At 41.6% G+C, this 13,978-nt stretch overlaps 2 protein-coding genes across 3 annotated transcripts; both read left to right on the forward strand.

Annotated features, from left to right (window-relative positions):
• The first annotated feature begins 484 nt into the window (after window positions 1-484).
• supv3l1 (SUV3-like helicase) lies at window positions 485-5,457 on the forward strand. Its single transcript, XM_003969478.3, has 15 exons — window positions 485-908; window positions 1,017-1,094; window positions 1,193-1,415; window positions 1,608-1,776; window positions 1,922-2,033; window positions 2,268-2,345; window positions 2,435-2,526; window positions 2,621-2,801; window positions 2,910-3,003; window positions 3,101-3,220; window positions 3,314-3,413; window positions 3,576-3,656; window positions 3,866-4,042; window positions 4,257-4,405; window positions 4,516-5,457. Exons 1-15 carry the CDS (start codon window positions 638-640, stop codon window positions 4,916-4,918), a joined length of 2,328 nt encoding a protein of 775 aa, XP_003969527.1. The 5' UTR covers window positions 485-637; the 3' UTR covers window positions 4,919-5,457.
• Window positions 5,458-5,524: 67 nt separating this feature from the next.
• LOC101067477 (putative hexokinase HKDC1) lies at window positions 5,525-12,857 on the forward strand. 2 transcript variants are annotated; one of them, XM_011609591.2, is made up of 21 exons: window positions 5,550-5,902; window positions 6,581-6,743; window positions 6,829-6,986; window positions 7,079-7,201; window positions 7,279-7,374; window positions 7,746-7,845; window positions 8,229-8,412; window positions 8,493-8,648; window positions 8,722-8,955; window positions 9,041-9,182; window positions 9,260-9,416; window positions 9,514-9,662; window positions 9,786-9,905; window positions 10,031-10,126; window positions 10,248-10,347; window positions 10,593-10,687; window positions 11,259-11,416; window positions 11,507-11,662; window positions 11,748-11,835; window positions 12,232-12,377; window positions 12,507-12,857. In XM_011609591.2, exons 1-21 carry the CDS (start codon window positions 5,840-5,842, stop codon window positions 12,637-12,639), a joined length of 2,817 nt encoding a protein of 938 aa, XP_011607893.1. In that variant the 5' UTR covers window positions 5,550-5,839; the 3' UTR covers window positions 12,640-12,857. The 2 variants fall into 2 exon arrangements, with proteins under 2 accessions (XP_029701515.1, XP_011607893.1); XM_029845655.1 differs by lacking the exon at window positions 12,507-12,857 and having other exon boundaries at window positions 5,525-5,902; window positions 11,770-11,835; window positions 12,232-12,371.
• Window positions 12,858-13,978: the final 1,121 nt, after the last annotated feature.

Here is a 13,978-nt window from a genome sequence, read left to right on the forward strand (position 1 = left end):
AACATGATAGTTACATGTAAATAATCTTCCCTGACGCTTCCGTGGTCAGATGCTCTTATATTATCTGCATTTGGATGGTCATCCCAGTACATTAGGACACCTTGTTAATAGTGAGACTTAATCCAGTATTAAGGGCGGGAAAATTAAGAATATTAAATTGCATTCTGGAGAGGAATCCGTACTGTATTGAAATAAAAGATGGTTATGATTAAATAGACAAAACACCGGGTTCTAAATGCGCAATATTTGGTGAAGAAATGTTAGCGTTTACATAGAGCTTGCAATATTTAACCATATAGAAACCATGTTCTTGCCTGTTTATAATTTTGTGTATTTGAACATTAAGTCATAATACTAAAATTGAACCAAAACTCTAAGAAATTGTTTATGTATAACTATTTTTTCTTTAAAGAAACACTTTTAAAATATTGGGAACAAATCAATTTATTGTTACAAGCGACACAGGCATATTTGCGGCCAGCTACACTGATTGGTTCTGTCCCACGTTGCGTATCAGGAAGAGGTGGTGACCGTCCTCTGCGTGTGGAGTGTGGATTCTTTTTATTATCCAAATGTTACTTAACAACATGGAGCACAAACGAGCTTAGGGGCTTCTTTTGTCAGTAGTATATCAACGATGTCACTAAATCGGTGTATTCACTTATTTTCGCGGCTTCAGCACCACATTAGCGCTCGAGCAGCACGCACAAGCGCTGGAAGTTGTCATGTGTCTCCTGGATCTGTGTCCGTACACAAACAACACTATAATGCCTTCTGGAGAAACGCTTCATCTAATAGTTCACCTCCAAAACCCCCGGACACCTCCCTTTTTGTACCCGTGTCCTTAAAGCCCGATTCTCCCGTAGACGGGAATGTGGGATCCGAGCTGAGCAAGCCGCTTGATAAAAGTGAGTAGATTAACACGTGCGATTTATTTTAATGTTTTAGCTATGCTAAATGTTAAACCTGACATATTATTTTGGTCATAACATAACTTTCTGGTGCTAATGATGTAGGTGAAGTGCTAAAAGCGTTGAACCGGTTTTATAAGAGGAAGGAGATGCAGAAGCTGGCATCAGAACATGGTTTAGATGGTGAGGAATTTACATCTCCTGTATAATCTTGGAAATGTATGTCAGAGGGAACAAAAAAGGCAGAAACGAAATCTTTCCTTTTTTCTGTATGTTTATAGCTCGCTTGTTCCATCAGGCCTTCATTAGCTTCAGGAAATATGTCCTGGAAATGACATATCTGCCTGCTGACCTACACATCATCATCAATGACATCTGCTGTGGAGCTGGTCACATAGATGATATCTACCCATACTTTATGCGTCATGCCAAGCAAATCTTTCCTATGCTGGACTGTCTGGATGACCTAAGAAAGATCTCAGACCTCAGACTGCCAGCATACTGGTATGGTTTCTTTTACAGAGAAACTAAAGTTCATGTTGTAGTTAATTATCTGCATGAATGACTGTATTTTAAAAAAACAGGGCCGCACAGTTACACAACCAGATTAATGTGATGTAATATATGTTGCGAGTGAAATTCTTATTTATGTAAAAGACAGTGGTGTGCGTGTATGTTTTGGTTTTCATTCATCAGGTACCCAGAGGCACGTGCCATTCAGCGGAAGGTGATTTTCCATGCAGGTCCAACAAACAGTGGTAAAACGTACCAAGCCATCCAGCGCTACCTGGCTGCTAAGTCTGGAGTCTACTGTGGCCCCCTGAAGTTACTGGCCCATGAGATCTTTGAGAAAAGCAACACTGCTGTATGTGTTTAGATCTCCACCCTCAACCTCAGTTCAGGATTTTTTTTCCCCCACCTGAATCGAGAGATACATTTGTAGACTGGTTGATGTGTTTTAACATGAAGGAATGCATTTGGAAACAGGGTCAATGTTTTATTCGTTGCAGGGGGTGATGTGTGACTTGGTTACTGGAGAGGAGAGGATCTTCATGGAACCAGAGGGCCAGGCAGCTGCTCATGTGGCCTGCACCATAGAGATGTGCAGCGTCACCACACCTTGTAAGTAATGAAAACCTGTGAGCTTATTTCTGTTTATGTGGATTGTAGCAAAAACCTTAATCAGACTGCATCAATGTACGTGTTTCCACATAGGCATTTTTGGCAAAATAGAAAAGAACATTTAAACTCTACTTGGCATAATAGAAAGAACATTTAACCTCTACTTGCAAATTTCTTCTTCAGAGTTTCTCTTCCCCAAATTTAAATTGGAAACATTTTCTTGTCTTTTTGTAGATGAGGTGGCAGTTATTGACGAAATTCAAATGATCAGAGATCCCTCCAGAGGCTGGGCCTGGACAAGAGCACTGCTCGGTTTGTGACACACGCAGAACTTTTTTTTTTAAGTACTGGTAATATGAACAAAAAAATCAACTAATGTGTCTGCGTTTGTTTCCACCTAGGTTTGTGTGCTGAGGAAATCCACGTGTGTGGTGAAAGTGCTGCTGTAGATTTTGTCAGAGAGCTAATGTACACCACTGGAGAGGAGGTGGAGGTGAGGCTGGGGCACCTTGTGAGGTAGGTTGACAAGTGCTTTGCTGCTGTTATTTATTCGCCGTTTCTTTTTTCTGGTTTTGTCTCTTCTTTAGGTCCACACCTATAAGCGACTAACTCCATTCACTGTCTTGGACCAGGCTGTGGAGTCATTAGACAAACTCAGACCAGGCGACTGCATCGTGTGTTTTAGTAAAAATGACATCTACTCCATTAGTAGGCAGATTGAAATCAGAGGACTTGAGTGTGCTGTCATTTATGGCAGTTTACCTCCAGGTGGGTTCAATGTGAAGGAGCTAATCAATTATGAGAACTAGTATAGATAATGAAACAAAATATCCTTCAAACCTGGCTTACAGATGATAGAAATTTTGTGATTTACAGGTACCAAACTGTCACAAGCCAAAAAGTTCAATGACCCTAATGACCCCTGTAAGATCATGGTTGCCACCGATGCTATTGGAATGGGTCTTAATCTGTAGGTGCTTGCACACACACCTGTAAAAAATAAAACAAAAGGATTAAAGTTCACCAGTCTATTGACAGTGTTTTCTTCTTCCTCCGTCTCTCTACAGGAGTATTAAACGTATTATTTTTAACAGTCTGGTAAAACCAAATATTAATGAGAAGGGGGAGAAACACATGGAGACGATCAGCACATCACAAGCCCTGCAGATAGCTGGTCGAGCTGGAAGGTCAGTCTCAGTGCTATTGGTACGTTTTCTGTTCAGAGAGGGCCAAAGATTCTGATTAGGGTTTTCACTGTCCTCCCCTATCATAATGTGCAGGTTCTCTTCCAAGTTTAAAGAGGGAGAAGTGACCACGCTATACAGAGATGATCTGCCTGTCCTGAAGGAAATACTCAGCCATTCTGTTGACCCCATAGAGGTGAACATTCACTCCTGTGTTTTAAATTCTTAGGTTGTGGGTCTCTGTTAGCTCAGTATTTAAAAGTTGCAAAAGAATCTTAACCTCCATTTCCCTTTGTTCATTTAATGCAGACTTCTCCCAACATCAGGCTTTGTAACACGGGTATTTTTTATCATTCAGAGTGCAGGCCTACACCCTACAGCAGAGCAGATAGAGATGTTTGCATATCACCTTCCTGATGCTACGCTGTCGAACCTTGTTGTAAGTACCGGTAACTAAATGTCAATTTATTCTGTGGCATGATAGCAACAGTTTTTGAGCAGTTAAATGTAAAACATTAAACAGCATTTAGAGTAAATGAATACATTTAAATTGAAAATGATTACAATGAATGATAAAAAAAAATGATTACAATGAAAAGTTGGTGAAGTCCAGGGTTGTATCACCATCTGTCTCCCTACATCCTACAGGACATATTTGTTAGCCTTTCTCAGGTGGATGGCCTTTATTTTGTCTGCAACATTGATGACTTCAAGTTTCTGGCTGACATGATTCAGCACATCCCTCTCAACCTGAGATCCCGTTATGTTTTCTGTACCGCTCCAATCAACAAGAAGCAACCCTTTGTTTGCACATCATTCCTAAAGGTAAGCCTGAAATGCTCTAGAAATTGAAATACCGGTAATGCAGTTAATTATCACTTCAGGTGCAAATCTAGAAGTTTATTGTGTTATTCCAGTGTAATGTAAAAAAAACAAAAAAACAAATCAGCAGGAATACTCAGGGTTAAGTCTCAAACTGCTTGTTTGGAATTTTGCTCATCTTTCAGAATTGTCCTGACTTTGTGTCTCCTCCTTGCAGTTTGCCCGTCAGTTCAGTCGTGACGAACCCCTGACATTTGACTGGGTCTGTCGCCATGTCAACTGGCCCCTGGCAGCACCCAAAAACATAAAAGATCTGGTTCATTTGGAAGCTGTTCATGATGTGTTAGATCTTTACCTCTGGTTAAGGTAATAAGTCCACTGTTTCTCTTCCATGCTGTCAAATTAATTTTAGTTTCATTCATGGAGTTCTGCCCTTCACAGTTCATTAATCTTCCTCCTGACTGTCATGTCTGTAGCTACCGCTTCATGGACATGTTCCCCGACACTGCCATGGTTCGAGAGATCCAGCAGGAACTGGATAAAGTCATCCAGCAGGGGGTCCGCAGTATCACCCGCCTGATCCGAGCCACTGAACCGGCCATGGCCGAGACACTGCAGATGCGAGGAAGCAGGCGAGTCCTCAGTGGAATATCAGCCAGTCCTCAGTTGCCCAGCAGTAAAGGTCAGAGGGGACAAAAAAGTATCAGAGACTCGACGGAAAACTCCCTGTCTGATCGACTCGTGAAAGACGGGCTGCTCACTCCGGATCTGCTCAGGCAGCTGCAGCAGGAGTGGGCTAAGGTGCAGAATTTCGAGAATCATGCGCTTGGTACAGATCATCACAGAACTAACAAAGGGAAAGGAAGGAATAAAAAATGAAAATGGGATTTGTAAACCCACAGTGGGAATTTTCATATCACAATTTATAACAACAAATGGTTACATACATGATATAAATCAGCAGCAGTTAAATGCGATTTGTACAGGTTCAGAACACTCAAGTTGACGATGTGAAACCCTCTAAAAACCACAAAACAAACCTGTAGGATCACGACATTGGACCATTACCAAGGTTGTTCTGTAAGTCGCTCATTTTAACACTGCAAAGGTGATGGTCGCTCAGATGTCAACGCTGGAGCATCTGACAGATCTGATGGTTCTGCTGCTGTCGGGGTCCATTTGTGCTCAATCCCAGTAAGATTTGGGTCCTTTCATGAACAACCGCTGTGTTATCAACCACCACAATACTTCCCCGTAGAGTATCACTGTGAGAATCAAACACTTGACGTGCACTGTGTGCGCTCAGTATGAAGGTAGGGCAGGTGATTTTCTTATAATGTTCAATTGAACTACACAAAGATTTTTTTTTTCTCATTTAATGTAGTAACCTTTTTGAATAAAACTGCAGTTTTATCTGTCTTTGTTTTTATTGGTGTCTTTGTGTTGCATCATTTATTCATTTCTAAAAGTGATGATTGCAGACAAATAGTATCTGTTTTGTTTTTGTTTTTTCAAGTCATTTCATTAATGTTTTGCTCTGCATATGAAGATTCCAAAATAATTAAGCAAACTCATCTTGGGGTGTTGAAGATGTCCCTGAGGGAGGCCTGATGGGAGAAAAAGATTGGTTGGTTAATTATTAAGTTAAGGGAGGGAGATCAGTTGACTCAGACTGTCAGAGCGAGCAGGAGGACGAGGCAGCAGCATGAATGGTTTTAATGTGTACCAACTCTTCATGTTTTCCATCAATGCCTGAGTTGGCGCTGACGGAGTCTGACCAGCTGGAAGATATCTGACAAAATGTTGGCCATTCACCTGATTTCATTCTACTTCTCCAAACTCAAGGAGGACCCCACCAAGAAGGTAAACCACGCTAAACTGATTTCAAGTGATGGATTTAAAAGGTCTATGGTCAGGAATATAGTTTGTTAATGGCTGTATTAAACTCAATGCTGATAGTGAACGTGATTTATCAAAAAAGCACAATTAATTCAAAAAACATCGAACAATCTTTTTGCGTTCATAGGTTTAAATTGGATGCTACCCTGCTTCAATGGTTTTTAAATAAAACTGTCAACTATTTAAATTAGGAGTTACGCTTCAGGACTGCTTTACCCTGCAGGTCACCTGAGGCTTGTGCAGACGCTCTATAACCTTTGTTCGACTCCACAGATAAGTCAGAACTATGAAGACGTTTATGACAGGAGTACAAGGTGCTCAAATCAGAACTTACTGAACTTACTACTGTGTCTTTTTCCTGAGCTGATGATTAACATTGTCACTGCGCCAATCTAGGAAAAACACTGGCACTCCCTGTGTCAAAATATTAATGCTTATTAATGCCTGAGGAATGGCCACAGGGAATTTGTCACATCAGCGGTAACTGAGCGTGTTCAGAATGATGAGATTAGGTGTCAGACGGATTTATAAACCTTTTTCTGAAGTTCAACCCATATTTCTGCTCTGTTAAGTTTTTTCCCAGCCTTGTGTCATGACTTTTGAACATATGATAAAATACCTTTACCTCTTACTTTCCCAAAGGTGGACAGGTTCCTTTATGCCATGCGTCTCCACGACGACCAGTTGAACGACATCTCGGCTCGTTTCCAGGCTGAAATGAAGAAGGGACTTTCATCAGACAGCAACGCAGCTGCTTCGGTGAAGATGCTACCCACGCACGTCCGTTCAACCCCCGATGGATCAGGTTTCTCTCATTTTTACATGGGAAATGATCAATGCAGCGATATAAATATACATAAAATGTATCTGATTCTCATTTCCTCCTGCAGAAAAAGGACAGTTCCTGGCCTTGGACCTTGGTGGATCAAAGTTTAAAGTTCTTCAGGTGAAAGTGAGGGAGGGGATGGGAATCAGGAGAGGAGGAGTGGAGATGGAGGAGAAAACCTACCCGATACCTGAGGAGCTACTCACTGGAAGAGGAACAGAGGTGGGGAGGAGAGAGCATGATCACTTGTCAGTATGCTGGAGTCGCTCATTTCTCACCTCCTTCTCACGTGTCTTTCTTTTTCCATCCTTTAGCTGTTTGACCATGTGGCAGAGTCTCTGAATGATTTCCTGACTCAGAAGAAAATCAGTTTGGAGAAGAAGCATCCTCTGGCCTTCACTTTTTCTTTCCCCTGTGAACATACAGCCTTGAATAAGGTTATAACTCTTCATCCATCCTTCCGATTTTCTTACAAAAGTACATTTCCTTTGTAATCGTCTTAATTCCTTCGCAGGGCTCATTGATACACTGGAGTAAGAACTACCAGGTTCGGGGCCTTCGGGATAAAGATGTGGTCCAGACCCTCAGAGAGGCTATTGACAGAAATGGGGTACAACATTTAGCCTCTCTCATAATCTGAAGGTTTTTTCTGAACATGCATTGATAAACTAAAAGCTTATTAAATTAATTAAATATTATTCACAACAAATAATTTGAGCTCAGTCTGATGGGGGGCTGGGCTGAGAAGCAAAGGGTTCTCTGTTCAAACCCCAGTGCAGAAAAACATGGAAGGTGTTCTGATGTTAGGGCAAAGTGCCAGAACACCTTCAGAGCACTAACACGGTACCCTTGAGCAAGGTACCAAACCCATAAATGCTCACATAGGGCCCTGCGATGAAAAGGGATAAAGCGCAAAAGGGATAAAGCGGTTAAGAAGGTGGGACACATATTTTGTTGCTGATAATGTGGTCCATCATGCAGGACATGGATGTAGAGGTGCTGGCCATGGTCAACGACACTGTCGCAACCATGATGACCTGTGGCTTCGATGATCAGTACTGTGAGGTTGGACTCATTGTTGGTGAGACGCTGCATTTTAAAATGAGACCCAGTGCGGAAGAAATCTTTTTACTTCTATCCGAGACTAGAATTTTATCTGTTTGTAGAGATATTTCTGTTTTTATTGATAGAGTAGTTTAATTAAGGGACTACTTTCACTCTTGAGCTGAAAGGAGCTGCATCAAGAGAATGTAATATAATACTTCTTCTTCATTAAAAAAAAATAAAAGAAAGAAAGAAAAACAAACAAACCCAGAACAAGAAAACCATGCTGATTGTGTCACTTAGTTCAGGTATATTCTTAATAAGGCAAAAACATTGCAAAACTCAGAATTAAATCCTTATTTAGGGATGAGCTGCACCTTTAAAGGCACATCATGAATCCTAACTGGTTTGTGTATGTAGGTACGGGCACCAACGCATGCTACATGGAGGAACTCCGTCACATTGACCTGGTGGAGGGAGATGAGGGCAGGATGTGCATAAACACCGAGTGGGGAGGCTTTGGAGACGACGGCGTGCTGAAAGATTACCTCACTGAGTTTGACAGGGACATCGACGCAGCCTCCAATAACCCTGGAAAACAAATGTAATTTTTCTAATGACACTGGACACGGGTCAAAGAACATATATTAAAACTTGTTCTATAATTTGGTTTCACTTCTGAAGCTTTGAGAAGATGGTCAGCGGGATGTATCTGGGGGAGTTAGTGAGGCTGGTCTTATTAAAGATGGCCAAGCTAGGACTGCTCTTTGATGGACATGTGTCAGATGTCCTGAGGACTAAAGGCGCAATAACCACTGCGCACGTAGCAGCCATGGAAGAGTAAGTCTGTCTGTCTTTCTGTGTGTGTGTGGATCACCGTCCCCATGTAACTGATGTTTTACTCCAATTTCAGATACAAAAACGGACTGAAGAACACCCAAAAGATCCTCACAGGGCTCAGTTTGATGCCGTCTCCAGAAGACTGTATTGCTGTTCAACATGTCAGCACTATAGTGTCCTTCAGGTCCTCCAATCTGGTGGCTGCCTGTCTGGCCGCTATCTTGAGTCGAATTAGGAAAAACCGTAGTTTCAGGACAATGAGGATTACCGTAGGTGTGGATGGAACTGTGTATAAAACACATCCACAGTAGGTTGCTTTGGAAACCAGATTGAAACACAATGGAAATTGGCATGTTTTTTATGTCACTGCTACAATTAACACTTTATTACAGGTATCCGAAACGTCTCCATAAGGTTGTGCGCCGTCTGCTACCTGAATGTCATGTCAGATTTGTCCTCTCAGACTGCGGCAGCAGCAAAGGAGCCGCCCTGGTGACTGCAGTCGCTCAGCGCCTGGCCGTACGAAGGCAGCAGGTGGGATGCAGCCATCACAAGAGTGCTCCTTATATGTTCCTTCCTGGGTCTTACCTGATTTGTTTGGTGTCTTTCAGGTGGATGAGACACTTGCCCCTTTCAAACTGACCCACGAGCAGCTGATGCTGGTCAAGTCAAGGATGAGGGCAGGGCTGGAGGCAGGCTTGAGGAATAAAGGCCCATCTGCCGTGAAGATGCTGCCTTCATTTGTGTACCGCACACCTGACGGCACAGGTCAGAAGATAAATATGATACCTGAGAAGAGGGTAAATTAAATTTCCAATCCTGAATTGACAATCCTAAAGCAGCACAATTTTCTATGTTTTTCCAGAACGTGGAAAATACCTCGCCTTGGATCTGGGAGGGACAAACTTTAGAGCCTTACTGGTAAACTTCAAAAGAGGTCTGCAACAGAACACAAGAGTGAACCATAAGATCTACACCATACCTCTGGAAATAATGCAGGGAACTGGAGAAGAGGTAAGATCTGGTCATAGTTGAAGACTATGATATAAAGTCCAATGATGTTGTTTTTATTATTTATTATTATCATTGGGAAGAATGACATGACATGTTTTTTTTTTTTTTTCTGTGTATCTACAGTTGTTTGATCATATAGCTCAGTGTGTTAGTGACTTTCTGGACTACATGGGGATGAAGAATGCTCATCTTCCTGCAGGCTTCACCTTCTCTTTTCCCTGTGAACAGACTGCTCTTGACACTGTAAGTCTAGACTCTAGAGCTTCAGAATAATCTTGTTAGAGAAACAGACATCACATCACAAAAGAAGACATCTGCACCAAAACAAACTGTCTGCCATAACCTTTCGACCTGTTTATGTTTAATAGGGAACTTTGGTGAGCTGGACCAAGGGCTACAAGGCCACAGACTGTGAAGGGCACGATGTTGTAGAAATGCTGAAAGAAGCAATCAAGAGAAGAAATGTGAGTAAACATGCAGGATTAATCTTTTATTGTTTTATTTACAAAATACCATTGACATCGTCTCCTCTCTCTCTCTCGCTCTCTCTTTTCTCTCTCTCTCTCTGCCTGCATGTGTGTGTAGGAGTTTGACTTGGACATTGTTGCAGTAGTTAATGACACAGTTGGGACCATGATGAGCTGTGCATACGAAGACCCTCAATGTGAAATTGGACTCATTGCAGGTACATCACCTTTAAATCCTTTACTTTATTAATGTTTGTTGTAGTTTGTTGTTTAGTTTTATGCGTACGTCAAGTCCTTTTCATATGGCGGTCACAGAAAAACATATTATTGTGCTCTTAAATGCAGTTTCAATTATTGCAGTTTACCTCTTTCCTCTGAACTCAGCTTAATTTGGCTGCTTTCCTACTATCGAAGGAGTTTTTTTGGGTAACACACTGATCAAATGTGTGATTATATTTCACAGGAACTGGCACAAATGTTTGTTACATGGAAGAAGTGAAAAACATTGAAAAGACAAAAAACTTCACTGAAAACAAGGAAAGAGACGAGGAAAATAAGGTCAAGGTCTAATATAGTAATACAGTGATCCCTCGTTTATCGCGGGAGTTGCGTTCCAAAAATAACACGCGAAAAGTGAAATCCGTGAAGTAGTCAGCTTTATTTTTTTTTATTATTTTACAATGCAATACTAAACTATAGAATGAAACCAAAAATCAAAACCTGTTTTAAAGCCCAAAATTTGTTTAAAACAATAATTTTAATATAGTAATACAAGGTTGGAAACATTGTCACTCGCGTATTTCAGTCCCAGCTGTGCCTCTTCGTCCTGACTCCGCTCCGCTGGAGCGTCGGTTTCTACTGAAGGCGCAGGAGTCTTTCTCCGAGAGAAGAACATTGTTATGGGTAGTTGTTGGCGCTCTTTCTTTTTCTGAGCAAGAAGATTTTTATAAACGGATATGCCACCTTCGATTATATTTGAGAACTGCAATGAACGACTCGCAAAAAAATCCGTGAAGCAGCGAAGCCGTGAAAGATGAAACGCGATATAGCGAGGGATCACTGTATATAGTAAAATATTTTTTCTTTTTTATTGTTGTATTCATGTCTTTACTTTTTTTCCTCATGAAAGGATGATAAAAATGAAGATGACAGTAGGGACGAGGAGATCACAAAGATGTGCATAAACACAGAGTGGGGCGGTCTGGGTGATGATGGCTCCCTGGAGGACATCATCACCCCGTATGATGCTGAGGTGAACCGAATGTCAGTAAACCCTGGCAAACAAAGGTAAGAAACTCACAATGTACTCCCCCTTCACACACGTGTGTGGCAGGCTTAGTCTTCCTTGATCCTTAACAAATCTTTTTGAGTTTATAGCTTTGAAAAGCTGACCAGCGGCATGTATTTGGGAGAAATTGTTCGTCAGGTTTTGTTGGACTTAACCAGTGGAGGCCTTCTGTTCAGAGGTCGCGTTACTGAAACATTAAAAACAACTGGGATATTTGAAACAAAATATCTGTCCCAGATTGAGAGGTGAGAATAAAGGCGTTTACCGGAAATATTCAGTTCACTTTGAAGCAAGGCGTTAATGGAATGGGTTGGTGTTGTCTCCCTCTAGCGATCGTGTGGCTCTATTGCAGGTCAGGTCGATTCTGCAGCAGCTGGGACTAAAGGGGACTTGCGATGACAGCATCATTGTCAAAGAGGTAGGGACAGAAACACGGATGAAGATCAAAGGAAAAAATGCTTCCAAATAAGGTTTAGACTTGATTTAATATGACTTAAATTAATATAATTTAATATCATATTCATTTCTGCGTTACAATTGCAGTCCCCTCAGGATGTTTCCCCCCCCAAATTGGCTTAAAGATATTTTATAAATACTTCATCAACTCAAGACATCTACTGAAGATGATTGCTAAAAAACACAATTTAATCAAATCCCCATCTTTAATGCAACAGTTTTCATGTCACAGAAGGTTTAAAAGTGCTAAATGTTGAAATGCTGCTCTGAGGAAATCCTAGTCTTAACTCTGAGGAATGATATGTTTTAACAGTTTTCTGTGTTGCAATAATGATAAGGCATTTTCATTGTTCAACAGGTTTGTGGAGCTGTGTCACGCCGTGCCGCTCAGCTGTGCGGCGCAGGGATGGCGGCCGTGGTCGATAAAATCCGAGAAAACCGAAGATTGGATCATCTGAAAATCACTGTGGGGGTGGACGGGGCCCTCTACAAGCTGCATCCACAGTGAGTTCTTTTCATTAGCATCCTTCCTTCCTGCAAAAAACTAATAACACATTCTTTGCCCCTTACATTTTAGTTTATTTCTTTAGACCATACAGCAGACCATAAAAAATATTATCATCTTCATTCTAGTTTCTCCCGGGTTCTGGAAGAGACTGTCAGAAGTTTGGCTCCCCATTGTAATGTCACCTTCCTGCCATCAGAGGAAGGCAGTGGCAAAGGGGCTGCCCTCATCACAGCAGTGGCCAAACAAAAGCCTGTCTGAATATCATTTGCTTTCATTTTTCCACATACATTTTTGCCAATAAATTGACCATAAACACTATCGAGTAATTTTTCATCCCAAGGATTTCGGCGGTGATGGGTTTGCTAACTGTGTTGTGAGCGCTCGCTTCTATTCTTCAGTTTTTTTTGTTGTACCTGTCATGTAATGATCTGAAAGTTCAGATAAACTACTAGATATTAAATATTGGTCCCACCAAATTTCCATTGTGATGTTGTTGAGTCATTTTACGCTTATTTAGTGCCATTGAGTTTTATGAGGATGTCCAAATGAGTCTTGGAGGCTCCTCTAGATGAGTTAAACTCATGCAGCTGGAGTTTTGACAGAAACTGAAGAGAGAATATGTTTCTCCTGTGCTGGCTTGTCTCCATTGGCTCCTTCGGTTCATCAGTAATTTCTCAAAGGTGAAACTCCATCATATCTGGTGAAGCTGATAGCACCACATTTCTTTGGCGCCCCTGCAAACAATTTTGACTGTAACAGAAGCTGTATAAATAAAGTTAAACTAAATTTACCTGTAGCAGATAAAGAGATCACAGTTATTTTAAATTTCCATTTTAATTTGTTATAACAATAACGAGAGAAAGAGCTTGTGGGGTATGTGTGTGTGTGTGTGTGTGTGTGCGTACGCTCGGTGTGGCTTGGTATTGATGAAGGGCAGGAGGAGGATTGGAATGCTGCTGACCACATTTTCTCAGCAGTAAAAGTGCTCTGTTGTTTTGGTCTGAATGTCCTTGTGATCCTCTGTCTGTCTGTCTGTCTGTCTGTCTGCCTGCCTGCCTGCCCGCCCGTCCATCCGTCCGTCCGTCCGTCCGTCCGTCCGTCCGTCCGTCCGTCCGCCTGTCTGCCTGCCTGCCTGCCTGCCTGCCTTATCTGTCTTGCTGGATCACTGCCCATTTCTCCGGTGACTTTGTCTGCACGCAACCTGCTGAAGTAAGACACAAGCAAAACACAGATTGCAAAGTTTTAATGTTTCAATGTTTTGATCTGTGAAACTAGTGATGAGATTTTTAACGTGGTTGTTTGCGCCATAATTTCTAACTGCTGATTTGACAATACTGCTTGCAGGGACAGCTGTGCAATGATCAGTGGATTAATGCTAATCCATTCATGACAGATTATGATATGTTGAAGATTAGGGCAGGTGGACAGCAGCAGAGTGCACCAAGTTAAAAAAAAGATATTAAAAGGGCAAATATAGTAGAGAAGTAAGGAAGGGAGGAAGGAAGTGTTTATAGAAAGGATCTTTGCTAATTGGAGTACAACAGGGGTTAATCTGACAGGGATTAGCATGTTCGAACGGTGCCACCTGAGGGCCATG

The sequence above is a fragment of the Takifugu rubripes genome, chromosome 13 (assembly GCF_901000725.2).
Source record: "Takifugu rubripes chromosome 13, fTakRub1.2, whole genome shotgun sequence".
NCBI classification, from domain to species: Eukaryota; Metazoa; Chordata; class Actinopteri; order Tetraodontiformes; family Tetraodontidae; genus Takifugu; species Takifugu rubripes.